At 44.1% G+C, this 17,620-nt stretch overlaps 1 protein-coding gene across 1 annotated transcript in view; it reads left to right on the top strand.

Moving 5' to 3' along the window:
- Window positions 1-17,367, top strand: part of slc8a1a (solute carrier family 8 member 1a) — a 42,459-nt gene extending 25,092 nt beyond the window's left edge. Inside the window, exons 14-20 of the mRNA XM_079499537.1 lie at window positions 1,739-1,756; window positions 2,031-2,099; window positions 2,307-2,440; window positions 2,664-2,763; window positions 3,209-3,481; window positions 12,316-12,458; window positions 15,681-17,367. Coding sequence (XP_079355663.1) covers window positions 1,739-1,756; window positions 2,031-2,099; window positions 2,307-2,440; window positions 2,664-2,763; window positions 3,209-3,481; window positions 12,316-12,458; window positions 15,681-15,914 — 971 coding nt within the window. The 3' untranslated portion in view covers window positions 15,915-17,367. The remainder of the gene's footprint in view (window positions 1-1,738; window positions 1,757-2,030; window positions 2,100-2,306; window positions 2,441-2,663; window positions 2,764-3,208; window positions 3,482-12,315; window positions 12,459-15,680) is intronic.
- Window positions 17,368-17,620: the final 253 nt, after the last annotated feature.

Below are 17,620 nucleotides of genomic sequence, written 5' to 3'. Positions count from 1 at the left end.
ACATTGAGCTGTATTTGAGGTAAAGATGATAATATAAGAACACATTGAGCTGTATTCTAGGTAAAGATGATAATATAAGAACACATTGAGCTGTATTTGAGGTAAAGATGATAATATAAGAACACATTGAGCTGTATTTGAGGTAAAGATGATAATATAAGAACACATTGAGCTGTATTTGAGGTAAAGGTGATATTATAAGAACACATTGAGCTGTATTTGAGGTAAAGGTGATAATATAAGAACACATTGAGCTGTATTTGAGGTAAAGATGTGATAATATAAGAACACATTGAGCTGTATTTGAGGTAAAAATGATAATATAAGAACACATTGAGCTGTATTTGAGGTAAAGGTGATAATATAAGAACACATTGAGCTGTATTTGAGGTAAAGATGATAATATAAGAACACATTGAGCTGTATTTGGGTAAAGTGGTGATAATATAAGAACACATTGAGCTGTATTTGAGGTAAAGGTGATAATATAAGAACACATTGAGCTGTATTTGAGGTAAAGGTGATAATATAAGAACACATTGAGCTGTATTTGAGGTAAAGAGGTGATAATATAAGAACACATTGAGCTGTATTTGAGGTAAAGAGGTGATAATATAAGAACACATTGAGCTGTATTTGAGGTAAAGATGATAATATAAGAACACATTGAGCTGTATTTGAGGTAAAGATGATAATATAAGAACACATTGAGCTGTATTTGAGGTAAAGATGATAATATAAGAACACATTGAGCTGTATTTGAGGTAAAGATGATAATATAAGAACACATTGAGCTGTATTTGAGGTAAAGATGATAATATAAGAACACATTGAGCTGTATTTGAGGTAAAGGTGATAATATAAGAACACATTGAGCTGTATTTGAGGTAAAGATGATAATATAATAACACATTGAGCTGTATTTGAGGTAAAGATGATAATATAAGAACACATTGAGCTGTATTTGAGGTAAAGATGATAATATAAGAACACATTGAGCTGTATTTGAGGTAAAGATGATAATATATGAACACATTGAGCTGTATTTGAGGTAAAGATGATAATATAAGAACACATTGAGCTGTATTTGAGGTAAAGATGATAATATATGAATACATTGAGCTGTATTTGAGGTAAAGGTGATAATATAAGAACACATTGAGCTGTATTTGAGGTAAAGGTGATAATATATGAATACATTGAGCTGTATTTGAGGTAAAAATGATAATATAAGAACACATTGAGCTGTATTTGAGGTAAAGGTGATAATATAAGAACACATTGAGCTGTATTTGAGGTAAAGGTGATAATATAAGAACACATTGAGCTGTATTTGAGGTAAAGATGATAATATAAGAACACATTGAGCTGTATTTGAGGTAAAGATGATAATATAAGAACACATTGAGCTGTATTTGAGGTAAAGGTGATAATATAAGAACACATTGAGCTGTATTTGAGGTAAAGTGGTGATAATATAAGAACACATTGAGCTGTATTTGAGGTAAAGAGGTGATAATATAAGAACACATTGAGCTGTATTTGAGGTAAAGAGGTGATAATATAAGAACACATTGAGCTGTATTTGAGGTAAAGGTGATAATATGAACACATCAAGACAGTGTTGTTTCTGCATTATTTAATTGATTGAAACAGTTGAAATCAATCAAATAATGGCTAATGAAATCTCAAAGTTATGACTTGTTTTAATTGTTTGTATTTATTTCTCTTCTTTTAGGTGGATTTGTAAAAACAGGTATGACTGAATTTAAATATTTTGTTGATATCAATGAATATGATCAGCTATTAAAAAACACTATCATAATTTTCAATATCTGTTCATGTACTGTAATACTTATTTATTGTAATCCTCCTAATCTAATCTGTTATTGTAATCTGTAAGCCTAAACACTAATATGTTATATTTGTTTTTCAAATGTCTGTCTGTCTGTCTGTCTGTCTGTCTGTCTGTCTGTCTGTCTGTCTGTCTGTCTGTCTGTCTGTCTGTCTGTCTGTCTGTCTGTCTGTAGGTAAAGACATCTACAGGAAGATCCAAGGCAGGGAAAACCCTCCACCGTCCACAGTCATCAAGATCACAGGTAGAGAATGACCTCCTTATATGGTCATAAAATACCTCCTTATAATAACTACTATATACCTCCTTATAATAACTACTATACTATACTATATACCTCCTTATATGGCAATAACTAGCGTTACTGATACCATGTTTAAATAACAACGTAGCCCACTAGCAACTTGGCCTGTTATTAGCGCCACCATGTGGCTATTATTTCTGTCCTCAGAGGAGAGAGGAGGCGAGGAGGAGGTGCTCTCCCACAAGGAGCAGGAGGAGAGGAGGATTGCAGAGTTAGGGCGACCCACCCTGGGGGAGTACAGCAAGATGGAGGTGGTGATAGAGGAGTCCTATGAGTTCAAGGTACCTGTCTGTCTGTCTGTCTGTCTGTCTGTCTGTCTGTCTGTCTGTCTGTCTGTCTGTCTGTCTGTCTGTCTGTCTGTCTGATATCCTCCTCTCGACATACAGACAGAGTAAGGGCGACCCAACCTCTCTAGTATTAATTATAATATAAATCTTTCTATATTTCAGAGTACTAATTATAATATGAATATGTCTATATTTATATATGTTTTCTATATTTCAGAGTACTGTGGATAAACTCATCAAGAAGACTAATCTGGCTCTGCTGGTTGGAACCAACAGCTGGAGACAACAGTTTGTAGAGGCTATCAGTGTCAACTCTGGTAATTATTATGGGATTATTAATGAACTATGCTAGTTACTATGGGATTATTAATTAACTATGATAATTACTATGGGATTATTAATTAACTATGCTAATTATTATGGGATTATTAATTTACTATGTAGTTACTATGGGATTATTAATTAACTATGCTAATTATTATGGTCCCACGAAGCCCACAACTATTGGCCAAAGGGTGGCGCTATAGCACTCAATTGAAAATTCAAACTTTGACCAGGCATAGCTCATGAACCGTTTGACCGTCTGCAATAAAACTTCGATACTCAAACAGCATGCGTCTCCTCACCGGGAACACATCTGTCACTTTGATCTATGAACTCTGACCTTTAGATCTCCCGTTAAAATCTCCCATTAAAATTGATCTACTCTTGGGATTTTATATCAGTTTTATAAAAAATGCTCTCCTGCCCCTAACGGTACAGGTGATGACGGCGACGATGATGAAGGTGGTAGCTCCGCCCCCTCGGGCTTCGACTACGTGATGCACTTCCTGACGGTGTTCTGGAAGCTGCTGTTCGCGTTGGTCCCGCCCACCGACTACTGGAGCGGCTGGGCTTGTTTCTGCGTGTCCATCAGCGTCATCGGCCTCCTGACCGCCTTCATCGGAGACCTGGCGTCGCACTTCGGCTGCACGGTGGGCCTGAAGGACAGCGTGACCGCGGTGGTGTTCGTAGCGCTGGGGACGTCTGTACCAGGTGACCCATTATAACCACCCACTATAACCACCCCATATACACCCCATAACCACCCTATACACACTATACACCCACTATAACCACCCCATATACACCCCATAACCACCCTCAAGGTCAAGGTAAACTTTATTGTCCACGAGGGAAATTTGTCTTGGGCTTTCACCCCAGCTACAGCCACACATAAAACATCAATGACAAACAAAATACATTACAGAGGAAGACACAACATTACACAATTGCACACATGATGTGGATAATCTAGCCTCACACAGTTACTGCTGTTTCAGAGCCTCGTTCAACATCTTAGTTGATGCTGGTACAAACATTTTTTTAAATATGATGTACTTCCACTTTGGTTCTTTGTATCTTCTCCCAGAGGGCAGAAGTACAAACTCGCCATTTAAAACATGGTTAACATCACTGACAATTTTTTGAGCTTGTTTTATGATCCTCCCTGCAGTCTGCACCAATCTGAACAATTTGGACCTCAGTTGCACTGAGAGATTACCGAACCAAACTGTGATGCCAAACCTGACCAGGCTTTCCAAGACTGCTCGATAGAACACTAACATAAATCTTTGGTCAACACCATGAACCCTGAGACGCCGAAGGAAGTGCAGTCTTTGCTGTAGTTTACTACAGAGACTGTCAACATGTGTACTCCAAGTTAGTGAGTTGTCAATACAGATCCCCAAGTATTTATATGAGGAGACCTGTGAGCTGGTCGAGTCATGGATGACCACAGGCCTGTGATCACCAATACTCTTGGGGTCAAACACCATCTCCTGTGTCTTCTTAACGTTAAGAATAAGGTGGTTGTCATCACACCACTTTACAAAGTTCTGTACCTCTAAAAAGTAGTCAGCTAAATCCCTATCCTTATCCAGAAGGGCTAAAATGGCAGTATCATCCGAGAATGTAATGATGTAATTGTTCGGGTTGCCACTTCTACACTCATTTGTATACAGAGTAAAATGGACTGGTGAGCTAACGCAGCCCTGAGGTGCTCCAGTACTCAGGGTTCTGCAGTCTTACATAGTGCCATTCACACTGACCCTTTGTGTACGTTTAGTTAAGAATGAATGGTACCATCTAATAATAAGAGGATGGACATTAAGGTCCCTCAACCGCTTTATTAAGAGATGTGGCTGTATTGTATTAAATGCTGAGCTGAAATCTACAAGAAGAAGGCCTGCATAGGCTTTGTTATTGTCCAAGTGTTTCAAAAGAAAATAGTCCAAGGTCAAGACTGCGTCCTCTATACCTCTGTTACTCCTATAAGCAAACTGAAAATCATCCAATGAGCAGCCTACCGCTGCCTTCAGCAGACTGATAATGATTTTCTCAAAAGATTTCATGACTACTGAAGTCAAAGCGACTGGGCGGTAGTCATTATTTTCCTTGCAGCCTGCCTTTTTGGGAACAGGAATTATAATGGAGTCTTTCCAGGCGGGCGGAACAATACATGAGTCCAGTGATTTTTGGTAGATGGGACACCAAGCCTCCGCTAACTCCTGACTGCATGAATGCAGCAGCCGGCCACATATCCCGTCTGGACCTGAAGCCTTCCGGGGTGTGTGAAAACATCCTCTGGACTTCACGTTGATCCACAGTAATTCCCAGATCACTGTGTATGGGTACAGACTCTAGGGCAGCATTTTGTTCATGCAAGAAGTCAGCTGTTTCAAACACTGCATAAAAGTTGTTTAATTCGTTGGCCTTTTCCTTTTCATTTGAAACACAAAGGCCCTTCTTAGCTGGAGCCATGTTAGTCATGGCCTTCATAGATTCCCAAGAGGAGCAGTAGGCCTCAAACTTCTCCTTCTCCTTCTGTTTAGCATCCCTTATTTTATGGTTAATCTCCTTCTGAATGTTCTTCATAGTTAACAAATCCCCGCTCTTGAATGCCCTTTGTTTCTTAACTATGCATTCTATGATTTCCCTTGAAATGAAGGGTTTATTATTGGGGTACATCGTTATGGTCTTTTTAGTGAGCACAATGGGCCTCATGCGCCAATAAGTTCCTAACTTTTCCTCTTACATTTCTTCCTAAGTGAATTCCTAAGAGAAGTCCAGTCAGATTCATGAAACGTTCTTAAGTAGGCTGTTCGTAAGCATGTTCTTATGATGATGAATCCAAATCCTCGTAACTTGAAGGGGTGTGCCAGTTCATTCAAATTATCATAGGTAGACGCCCCACATATCCTAATTAGCATCCTAATGTCCTTATGTGGTGGGTATGGTGCGTTTGTTTGGGTTGGGTTGTGAACTCTAAACCAGTGGTTCTCAAACATTTTCATGTCAAGGACCCCCAAATTGACATGCATTCTGCAGACCCCCATATGAAAATATTTTCTGCTAGGGTAATGTTTTGAAGATTTATCAAAATGTTTTGAAAATAGCCGATTTACAACCTCAAAATGGGCAGTAATGGGACGCGTTTGTGAGCTTGTATATTGGCTATTTTCAAAGTATAAAATGGGATTAAAGTGGTAAAATATTCCATATTTTGCTGTGGACTGCCTGGAACTTCCTCAAGGACCCCTTGAGGTCCTCAGACCAAACTTTGAGCATCATGCAGATGGCGCTGTTTTCCCTTTATGTTTTCAGATTGCACTTAAGAACGAAAAAGGCACCCTAAGAGTGCTCCACAGTGTGCGTAGATTCTGTTCTTACCTACGAACAAATCACAGCTAAGAAAAGATTGAGGGATCCCAAAACCTTCTTAAAAACTTCCTAAGTGGGTCTAAGAACAAATTTCCTCTTAAGAACTTCTTAAGAACGGTTGGCGCATGAGGCCCAATGTCTTTACCGAATTGAATGTACTCCGTCATAGTATCTGTAGCCTCCTCCAGGTCTAGGCTATGGAAGAGGCTCCAGTCAGTGCAACAAAAACATCCCTTCAACGTTTCGATGCCATCGTTGTCCCACACATAAATGGTTTTAACCTGTGGTTTACTGCTCTTAAGCAGTGACTTATATGTGGGAATTAAATGAACAACATTGTGATCTGCATTGGCCAAAGGAGGTCTAGCCTTGGCTATATAGGCGTTCTTTATATTGCCATAGCATTTGTCTAAGATGGTGTTCCCTCTTGTCTTGCAATCAACATACTGCTGAAATCCCGGTAGCACAGATTCAAGTTTACAATGGTTTACGTCACCCAAGACAAAACACGGTGCTTCGGGGGTGCGTTTCAATGCCTGTGAACACAGTCAGCTACAGCAGTGGCTACTGTGGTATATTTTGGGTACATACCATCCAAAACACTCTAGTTCTATACTTAACCAAAATACTGGAGAGCGATGAGAGAATTGAGACACGGCAGCAGACAGCAGAGTGAGATGTTCCTCAGAGATGTTTTAATTCAGCGACACAGCATACAGCATACACCTCCGGACGGCATGACGCCGTCCGTTAGACTGACCCAGTTTCATAGAAATCTAATGGTTTAAGTACATTTACAATACACATAGCACCAGACTGGCCTTTGGCCACTCCCCAAGATAGGTAGAATCAGGATCACTGTGGCCCTTTGATCCACTGTTTAGCATTTAATTGCCCCTAGGTGTGACTCAGGAACTCAACAAACCATCCCCCTCATGTGACTGTCCTTCTCACTCCAGGTGGAATAACAAAGACAGGCCTTGCAGACGAAATGACTAGTGGCATAATTACTATAGTCAGACCTACTGAATAACAGGATCACCATATGCTATGCCCAAGAACATGAGATATTGTAAGAATAATTGGTTCCCAGATTCCACACTGCCCTTGCAGCATTTGCGCTAGGTGCAATGTAAACAGCACACAACACAATATTACTGAATTTGCGCGGTAGATAAAAGGGTCGCATACTTAGACATAGTATTTCAATTTCCTGGTTACACAACGACTCCCTCACAGTGAATTGGGAACACCATTTATCGTTTATGTAAACCGTGATCCCTCCTCCTTGGCTCTTAGCCGAGTCAGCTGTCCTGTCACAACGTACCAGAGTGAATCCGTCCAGGGAAACTAGTGAGTCCGGAACCGTCTCGTCCAACCACGTCTCGGTGATCACTTGCAGACACGACTCCCGGTACTCGTGTAGAACACTGGTGTTTAATCGTAGCATATGATCTACTCATATGATTGGACAATATACGGTGACATCACCATATGTATTATATTGCCTATATATGGACATCCTGTGATGGTGTCTCTCACCCACAGATTCCTCTCTCTCTGGTATTAACCCAGTGTCTCTCGCCCACAGATACCCCTCTCTCTCTAGTATTAACCCAGTGTCTCTCGCCCACAGATACCTCTCTCTAGTATTAACCCAGTGTCTCTCGCCCACAGATACCTCTCTCTCTAGTATTACCTCAGTGTCTCTCGCCCACAGATACCTCTCTCTCTCTAGTATTAACCCAGTGTCTCTCGCCCACAGATACCTCTCTCTCTAGTATTAACCCAGTGTCTCTCGCCCACAGATACCTCTCTCTCTCTAGTATTAATTCAGTGTCTCTCGCCCACAGATACCTCTCTCTCTCTAGTATTAATTCAGTGTCTCTCGCCCACAGATACCTCTCTCTAGTATTACCTCAGTGTCTCTCGCCCACAGATACCTCTCTCTCTAGTATTAACCCAGTGTCTCTCGCCCACAGATACCTCTCTCTCTCTAGTATTAACCCAGTGTCTCTCGCCCACAGATACCTCTCTCTCTCTAGTATTAACCCAGTGTCTCTCGCCCACAGATACCTCTCTCTCTAGTATTAACCCAGTGTCTCTCGCCCACAGATACCTCTCTCTCTAGTATTAACTCAGTGTCTCTCGCCCACAGATACCTCTCTCTCTAGTATTAACCCAGTGTCTCTCGCCCACAGATACCTCTCTCTCTCTAGTATTAACCCAGTGTCTCTCGCCCACAGATACCTCTCTCTCTCTAGTATAAACCCAGTGTCTCTCGCCCACAGATACCTCTCTCTAGTATTAACTCAGTGCCTCTCGCCCACAGATACCTCTCTCTCTCTAGTATTAACCCAGTGTCTCTCGCCCACAGATACCTCTCTCTCTCTAGTATTAACCCAGTGTCTCTCGCCCACAGATACCTCTCTCTCTCTAGTATAAACCCAGTGTCTCTCGCCCACAGATACCTCTCTCTCTCTAGTATTAACCCAGTGTCTCTCGCCCACAGATACCTCTCTCTCTCTAGTATTAACCCAGTGTCTCTCGCCCACAGATACCTCTCTCTCTCTAGTATAAACCCAGTGTCTCTCGCCCACAGATACCTCTCTCTCTCTAGTATTACCCCAGTGTCTCTCGCCCACAGATACCTCTCTCTCTAGTATTAACCCAGTGTCTCTCGCCCACAGATACCTCTCTCTCTCTAGTATTACCCCAGTGTCTCTCGCCCACAGATACCTCTCTCTCTAGTATTACCTCAGTGTCTCTCGCCCACAGATACCTCTCTCTCTCTAGTATTAACCCAGTGTCTCTCGCCCACAGATACCTCTCTCTCTAGTATTACCTCAGTGTCTCTCGCCCACAGATACCTCTCTCTCTCTAGTATTACCTCAGTGTCTCTCGCCCACAGATACCTCTCTCTCTCTAGTATAAACCCAGTGTCTCTCGCCCACAGATACCTCTCTCTCTAGTATAAACCCAGTGTCTCTCGCCCACAGATACCTCTCTCTCTCTAGTATAAACCCAGTGTCTCTCGCCCACAGATACCTCTCTCTCTAGTATTACCTCAGTGTCTCTCGCCCACAGATACCTCTCTCTCTCTAGTATAAACCCAGTGTCTCTCGCCCACAGATACCTCTCTCTCTCTAGTATAAACCCAGTGTCTCTCACCCACAGATACCTCTCTCTCTCTAGTATTAACCCAGTGTCTCTCGCCCACAGATACCTCTCTCTCTAGTATTAACCCAGTGTCTCTCGCCCACAGATACCTCTCTCTCTCTAGTATTAACCCAGTGTCTCTCACCCACAGATACCTCTCTCTCTCTAGTATTAACCCAGTGTCTCTCGCCCACAGATACCTCTCTCTCTAGTATAAACCCAGTGTCTCTCGCCCACAGATACCTCTCTCTCTAGTATTAACTCAGTGTCTCTCGCCCACAGATACCTCTCTCTCTAGTATTAACCCAGTGTCTCTCGCCCACAGATACCTCTCTCTCTAGTATTAACCCAGTGTCTCTCGCCCACAGATACCTCTCTCTCTAGTATTAACCCAGTGTCTCTCGCCCACAGATACCTCTCTCTCTCTGGTATTAACCCAGTGTCTCTCGCCCACAGATACCTCTCTCTCTAGTATTACCTCAGTGTCTCTCGCCCACAGATACCTCTCTCTCTCTAGTATAAACCCAGTGTCTCTCGCCCACAGATACCTCTCTCTCTAGTATAAACCCAGTGTCTCTCGCCCACAGATACCTCTCTCTCTCTAGTATTAACCCAGTGTCTCTCGCCCACAGATACCTCTCTCTCTAGTATAAACCCAGTGTCTCTCGCCCACAGATACCTCTCTCTCTAGTATAAACCCAGTGTCTCTCGCCCACAGATACCTCTCTCTCTAGTATAAACCCAGTGTCTCTCGCCCACAGATACCTCTCTCTCTCTAGTATTAACCCAGTGTCTCTCGCCCACAGATACCTCTCTCTCTAGTATTACCTCAGTGTCTCTCGCCCACAGATACCTCTCTCTCTCTAGTATTACCTCAGTGTCTCTCGCCCACAGATACCTCTCTCTCTCTAGTATAAACCCAGTGTCTCTCGCCCACAGATACCTCTCTCTCTAGTATAAACCCAGTGTCTCTCGCCCACAGATACCTCTCTCTCTCTAGTATAAACCCAGTGTCTCTCGCCCACAGATACCTCTCTCTCTAGTATTACCTCAGTGTCTCTCGCCCACAGATACCTCTCTCTCTCTAGTATAAACCCAGTGTCTCTCGCCCACAGATACCTCTCTCTCTAGTATTACCTCAGTGTCTCTCGCCCACAGATACCTCTCTCTCTCTAGTATTACCTCAGTGTCTCTCGCCCACAGATACCTCTCTCTCTCTAGTATAAACCCAGTGTCTCTCGCCCACAGATACCTCTCTCTCTAGTATAAACCCAGTGTCTCTCGCCCACAGATACCTCTCTCTCTCTAGTATAAACCCAGTGTCTCTCGCCCACAGATACCTCTCTCTCTAGTATTACCTCAGTGTCTCTCGCCCACAGATACCTCTCTCTCTCTAGTATTAACCCAGTGTCTCTCGCCCACAGATACCTCTCTCTCTAGTATTAACCCAGTGTCTCTCGCCCACAGATACCTCTCTCTCTAGTATTAACCCAGTGTCTCTCGCCCACAGATACCTCTCTCTCTCTGGTATTAACCCAGTGTCTCTCGCCCACAGATACCTCTCTCTCTAGTATTACCTCAGTGTCTCTCGCCCACAGATACCTCTCTCTCTCTAGTATAAACCCAGTGTCTCTCGCCCACAGATACCTCTCTCTCTAGTATAAACCCAGTGTCTCTCGCCCACAGATACCTCTCTCTCTCTAGTATTAACCCAGTGTCTCTCGCCCACAGATACCTCTCTCTCTAGTATTAACTCAGTGTCTCTCGCCCACAGATACCTCTCTCTCTAGTATAAACCCAGTGTCTCTCGCCCACAGATACCTCTCTCTCTAGTATAAACCCAGTGTCTCTCGCCCACAGATACCTCTCTCTCTAGTATAAACCCAGTGTCTCTCGCCCACAGATACCTCTCTCTCTCTAGTATTACCTCAGTGTCTCTCGCCCACAGATACCTCTCTCTCTCTAGTATAAACCCAGTGTCTCTCGCCCACAGATACCTCTCTCTCTAGTATAAACCCAGTGTCTCTCGCCCACAGATACCTCTCTCTCTCTAGTATTAACCCAGTGTCTCTCGCCCACAGATACCTCTCTCTCTCTAGTATTAACCCAGTGTCTCTCGCCCACAGATACCTCTCTCTCTCTAGTATTAACCCAGTGTCTCTCGCCCACAGATACCTCTCTCTCTAGTATTAACCCAGTGTCTCTCGCCCACAGATACCTCTCTCTCTGGTATTAACCCAGTGTCTCTCGCCCACAGATACCTCTCTCTCTCTAGTATTAACTCAGTGTCTCTCGCCCACAGATACCTCTCTCTCTGGTATAAACCCAGTGTCTCTCGCCCACAGATACCTCTCTCTCTCTAGTATTAACTCAGTGTCTCTCGCCCACAGATACCTCTCTCTCTCTAGTATTAACTCAGTGTCTCTCGCCCACAGATACCTCTCTCTCTGGTATAAACCCAGTGTCTCTCGCCCACAGATACCTCTCTCTCTAGTATTAACCCAGTGTCTCTCGCCCACAGATACCTCTCTCTCTAGTATTAACCCAGTGTCTCTCGCCCACAGATACCTCTCTCTCTAGTATAAACCCAGTGTCTCTCGCCCACAGATACCTCTCTCTCTCTAGTATTAACTCAGTGTCTCTCGCCCACAGATACCTCTCTCTCTCTAGTATAAACCCAGTGTCTCTCGCCCACAGATACCTCTCTCTCTAGTATTAACTCAGTGTCTCTCGCCCACAGATACCTCTCTCTCTCTAGTATTAACCCAGTGTCTCTCGCCCACAGATACCTCTCTCTCTCTGGTATTAACCCAGTGTCTCTCGCCCACAGATACCTCTCTCTCTAGTATAAACCCAGTGTCTCTCGCCCACAGATACCTCTCTCTCTAGTATTAACCCAGTGTCTCTCGCCCACAGATACCTCTCTCTCTCTCTAGTATTAACCCAGTGTCTCTCGCCCACAGATACCTCTCTCTCTCTAGTATAAACCCAGTGTCTCTCGCCCACAGATACCTTTGCCTCCAAGGTGTCTGCCACTCAGGACCAATATGCCGACGCCTCCATCGGAAACGTAACAGGAAGTAACGCCGTCAACGTCTTCCTGGGGATAGGCGTGGCCTGGAGCATCGCCGCCATCTACCACCAATCACAGGTCAGTATACTGGAGCCAACCACAGCTCAGTGGGCGTGGTCTATCTACCACCAATCACAGGTCAGTATACTGGAGCCAACCACAGCTCAGTGGGCGTGGTCTATCTACCACCAATCACAGGTCAGTATACTGGAGCCAACCACAGGTCAGTATACTGGAGCCAACCACAGGTCAGTATACTGGGGGGTGTGTTCTCTCCTCCGCGTCATCAGTGCCCATATACCCTGGGCGGGGTTTGGAGAAAGGGTCTTTCTGTGTGGAGTTTACATGTTCTCCCCGTGTCCCCTAGGGTAGGTACCCTCACATGTTCTCCCCGTGTCCCCTAGGGTAGGTACCCTCACATGTTCTCCCCGTATCCCCTAGGGTAGGTACCCTCACATGTTCTCCCCGTGTCCCCTAGGGTAGGTACCCTCACATGTTCTCCCCGTGTCCCCTAGGGTAGGTACCCTCACATGTTCTCCCCGTGTCCCCTAGGGTAGGTACCCTCACATGTTCTCCCCGTGTCCCCAAAGGGTAGGTACCCTCACATGTTCTCCCCGTGTCCCCTAGGGTAGGTACCCTCACATGTTCTCCCCGTGTCCCCTAGGGTAGGTACCCTCACATGTTCTCCCCGTGTCCCCTAGGGTAGATACCCTCACATGTTCTCCCTGTGTCCCCTAGGGTAGGTACCCTCACATGTTCTCCCCGTGTCCCCTAGGGTAGGTACCCTCACATGTTCTCCCCGTGTCCCCTAGGGTAGGTACCCTCACATGTTCTCCCCGTGTCCCCTAGGGTAGGTACCCTCACATGTTCTCCCCGTGTCGCCTAGGGTAGGTACCCTCACATGTTCTCCCCGTGTCCCCTAGGGTAGGTACCCTCACATGTTCTCCCCATGTCCCCTAGGGTACCGTTGAATGCCACTGACCTTGTCCCTTTCTCTTTGCAGAGGTTTGCGTCATCTGTGCATTTAACAATGTAGATATTATGTCCACTAGGGGGAGTAGAGAGCTATATAAAATCTGCCACCAGTCAAATCAACAGAGACAGAGAGAGAAATCAAACATCATACATAATGCACGTGGTTTTCTGTTAATGTTGACACAATATTAACAACTAATAATGTTGTAGAAGACAATGACGTGACGTGAAAAAAATTATATTTCCGTTTGTTTTCAAATTTTACACAGAAATAAATGCAAATTAATTGAAATGAGTCTTAATTATCAGCCCTGAAAATATATGACCGTCATCTTTAATATTTGTATAGGCTATTTAGACATAGTGCTAATTATTATTAATTGTAACTGATGTGAGCGCGTCATCGTACCAAAACCTAACGTTCTCATGGAAGACAGTTGACTGGCCCTTAAATAGGCTACCCGCTGCTATAGGCCTAAATGGCGTTATATCATTATCAACAATGATAGTATGATTTTTTTTAAAGGGTTAGGCTTATGTCTTTTTCATAAATTGCTTTGGACATGTGGAAAACTTAGTTAAACATGCAGAGTGACACATTAGGCATTAGGCCACTACTTTACCTGGATAACATCATCTTTTCGTTTTGACATTAAATAATAATCCTACCGTCACGTGTAGCGTTTGGTTTCATTAGCGTGATCGTGACAAAATAGCCTACAGCTGCTGCTGCCCACAGAGCATACATGAACGGTAAAGATACCAAGGATTGGACAACATGGAAGTAACACTGACTCGAAGCCGTTTATAAATCAGTCAGTGAACGGACGAGTCAACTTTTCACCTCCGTTTGGTGTGTCGTCGTCGTCCCCCCCACGCACAATCAGAAGCGTTTTCAAAGAGACGAGTAGGAAGGATATAAAGGCAGCCTGAAAGGCAAGCATTTGCATTCCAATGGGTTTGGAGCGTTGCGCTCTACGCGCAACGGCCAGGCATCAGGTCTGGTGTTTGGGAACCTCTAACACAGGCTGAGACACTAAAACTAGAATTTGGGGGAAGGGCGTAGTGCGGGCTGAGACTTTTAGACATAGAATGGTGGATATTTGCTCAGTTAATAGGCCTACTTGTAGTCTTGTACCATAACAGAAGGAAGTATCAAGCAAATGTGCACTGACGGCGCATGGAACCTTGGATGCATAACAGCCGATCACTTGTTATTTAATTAAGCCACTTACACATTTAGCTATGAGGTTTTTTAATTATGTCTTTGTGTGTATAGCGGCCTACATATAAGCATGCACAGCTATGTTATAGCCTACTTGGGGGATCCGTAGCCTAAATGCATGTCAAACTGTGGGTCCTTGAAATTAAACGGGTTGAGAAACACTGCTAGAGCCATACAAATCTTCTCTTATGGGGGTCCCTATGACATATCTTTTCAAATGGGTCCATGCAATCACCGCTGCGCTCTGAAAATAGCTGATCTACAAGCTCACAACGTGTCGAGGAGGACGCATTTCTGTATAATACAATTTTGTATAATCCGGGAATCAAACTAGAGGCAACCACTATAACACCACCACTTCAGCTGTGAAGAATGAGCATCCACCGGGAGGTTGATGGTATTTTATATCCCTATTTAAATTTTGACCTGTCCCTTAATACTTCCTATACTATATAGGATAATTTGAGCATAAATACCTTTTATTAGCACATGCATTCCATATATTCCATAGGGCTGGACCACACTTATGACATCATCAACTTGCAACAGGAGGAACAGTCCCTGAGTGAATGTTTCTCTATTTATGACAGAAATACAATATCTAAAGGTGTTTTTATTTTTTATTTTTAGTTATAGAGAGAAAGTATATAGTAGTAATAGTATGTTTTAAGGCATAGGCCTACTTGTCTTATTAGCCATGCAGGGTTCATGCACTACTATAAAAACATACTCAACGGCTCCACCTGCTGGTTGATTTTGGAACTGATTTTCCGATATGTGCAAAAGGAAAAAAACAGCTAAATGAAATGGGACGAGACGAATGGCACTTAACTGTAGGTACCCTCACATGTTCTCCCCGTGACCCCTAGGGTAGGTACCCTCACATGTTCTCCCCGTGTCCCCTAGGGTAGGTACCCTCACATGTTCTCCCCGTGACCCCTAGGGTAGGTACCCTCACATGGTCTCCCCGTGTCCCCTAGGGTAGATACCCTCACATGTTCTCCCCGTGTCCCCTAGGGTAGGTAACCTCACATGTTACCTACCCTCATGCTAGCGTGTTCATTATGTATTATTATAATGTATATGTTATATATTTCCAGGGCCGTGAGTTCCGCGTGGATCCAGGAACGCTAGCGTTTAGCGTCACCGTGTTCAGCATCTTGGCGCTGGTGGCCGTGGCCGTGCTGATGTACCGTCGCAGGCCGTCCATCGGAGGAGAGCTGGGAGGTCCGAGAGTCCCCAAGATTCTCACCAGCGCTTTGTTCTTCAGCCTGTGGCTCATGTACATCGTTCTGTCCTCCCTGGAGGCCTACTGCCACATCAAAGGCTTTTAGACCACGCCCACTGCCACATCAAATGATTTTAGGCCACGCCCACTGCCACATCAAGGGCTTTTAGGCCACGCCCACCGCTACATCAAAGGCGTTTAGGTCACGCCCGCTACCACATCAAAAGCTTTTAGGCCACGCCCGCTGCCACATCAAAGGCTTTAGGCCACGCCCACTGCCACATCAAATGCTTTAGGCCACGCCCACTGCCACATCAAATGCTTTCAGGCCACGCCCACCGCTACATCAAAGGCATTTAGGCCACGCCCGCTACCACATCAAATGATTTTAGGCCACGCCCGCTGCCACATCAAAAGCTTTTAGGCCACGCCCACTGCCACATAAAATGCTTTAGGCCACGCCCACTGCCGCATAAAATGCTTTAGGCCACACCCACTGCCACATCAAAGGCTTTTAGGCCACGCCCGCTGCCACATCAAATGCTTCTAAACGAGGCGTACTGCCACATCAAAGGCTTCTAAACGAGGCGTACTGCCACATCAAAGGCTTCTAAACGAGGCGTACTGCCACATCAAAGGCTTCTAAACGAGGCGTACTACCACATCAAAGGCTTCTAAACGAGGCGTACTGCCACATCAAAGGCTTCTAAACGAGGCGTACTGACACATCAAAGGCTTCTAAACGAGGCGTACTGCCACATCAAAGGCTTCTAAACGAGGCGTACTGACACATCAAAGGCTTCTAAGCGAGGCGTACTGCCACATCAAAGGCTTCTAAACGAGGCGTACTGCCACATCAAGGGATATTAGACCACTCCCACGATACTAGCTGGTGTGAGCTTGTATCTCTGGTTGGAGTTAGTTTGTAGACCGGCTATTTTCACTACACGCTTCACTACACGCTTCACTACACGCTTCACTACACGCTGCCTTGAGATTTTGACTACTAAAAAAACATGTTGAAGATCCCTGCTATATACATGTGTAGTATAGTGTGTTGCGTGTGTGTGTGTGTGTGTGTGTGTGTGTGTGTGTGTGTGTGTGTGTGTGTGTGTGTGTGTGTGTGTGTGTGTGTGTGTGTGTGTGTGTGTGTGTGTGTGTGCGCGTGTGTGGCTGTGTCTGTGCGTGTGTGCGTGCACACACTTGGGTCACAAGTTCGGTTGTATTCATGTGGTTTTAGTGACATTTCACTTTATTGAACAATTTAACCATAAATATATGTTTCTATTCCTTAGACTTTGAGCTGTTTGATAGAAAAATGATTTGATCACGTTTTGGACAAACTGACGTCCTGTTGTTGTGTGTTCGTGTTAGATCGTTCCATGTATCTGTTTGTTGTTGTATAATGTATGTAATGCACATATTGTATGTATAATGCACATGCATATTGTATGTCAAGCTGATATGTTTCAGTCAAACCACATTTTATTTTATTTATGTTTTTTACTTCTGGGTTTGAGTAAATCAGTTTCTCAGTCCAGTTGGTCAGAAATGGAACACTGAAAATAAAGCTCCAAAATTATCTAAAAAAAAAAAAGTCATGTAATGTATTCATTTATAGTAGCGTGTTTTCACATTAAGCAGCCTAGCATTAGCCTAGCCTAGCCTAGCCTAGCCTAGCCATTAGCCTAGCCTAGCATGTTTTCACATTAAGCAGCCTAGCATTCCTATTCTGGAGGATGTGGTAGATCTGTTCTGGGAGTTTCTGGAACAGTTTGCATTTTTTACTATAATTTCAACACCCAATATAGA

This window comes from Electrona antarctica, assembly GCF_951216825.1.
Source record: "Electrona antarctica genome assembly, chromosome: 4".
NCBI lineage: Eukaryota > Metazoa > Chordata > Actinopteri > Myctophiformes > Myctophidae > Electrona > Electrona antarctica.
This window is presented reverse-complemented; position numbering and strand designations above follow the sequence as displayed.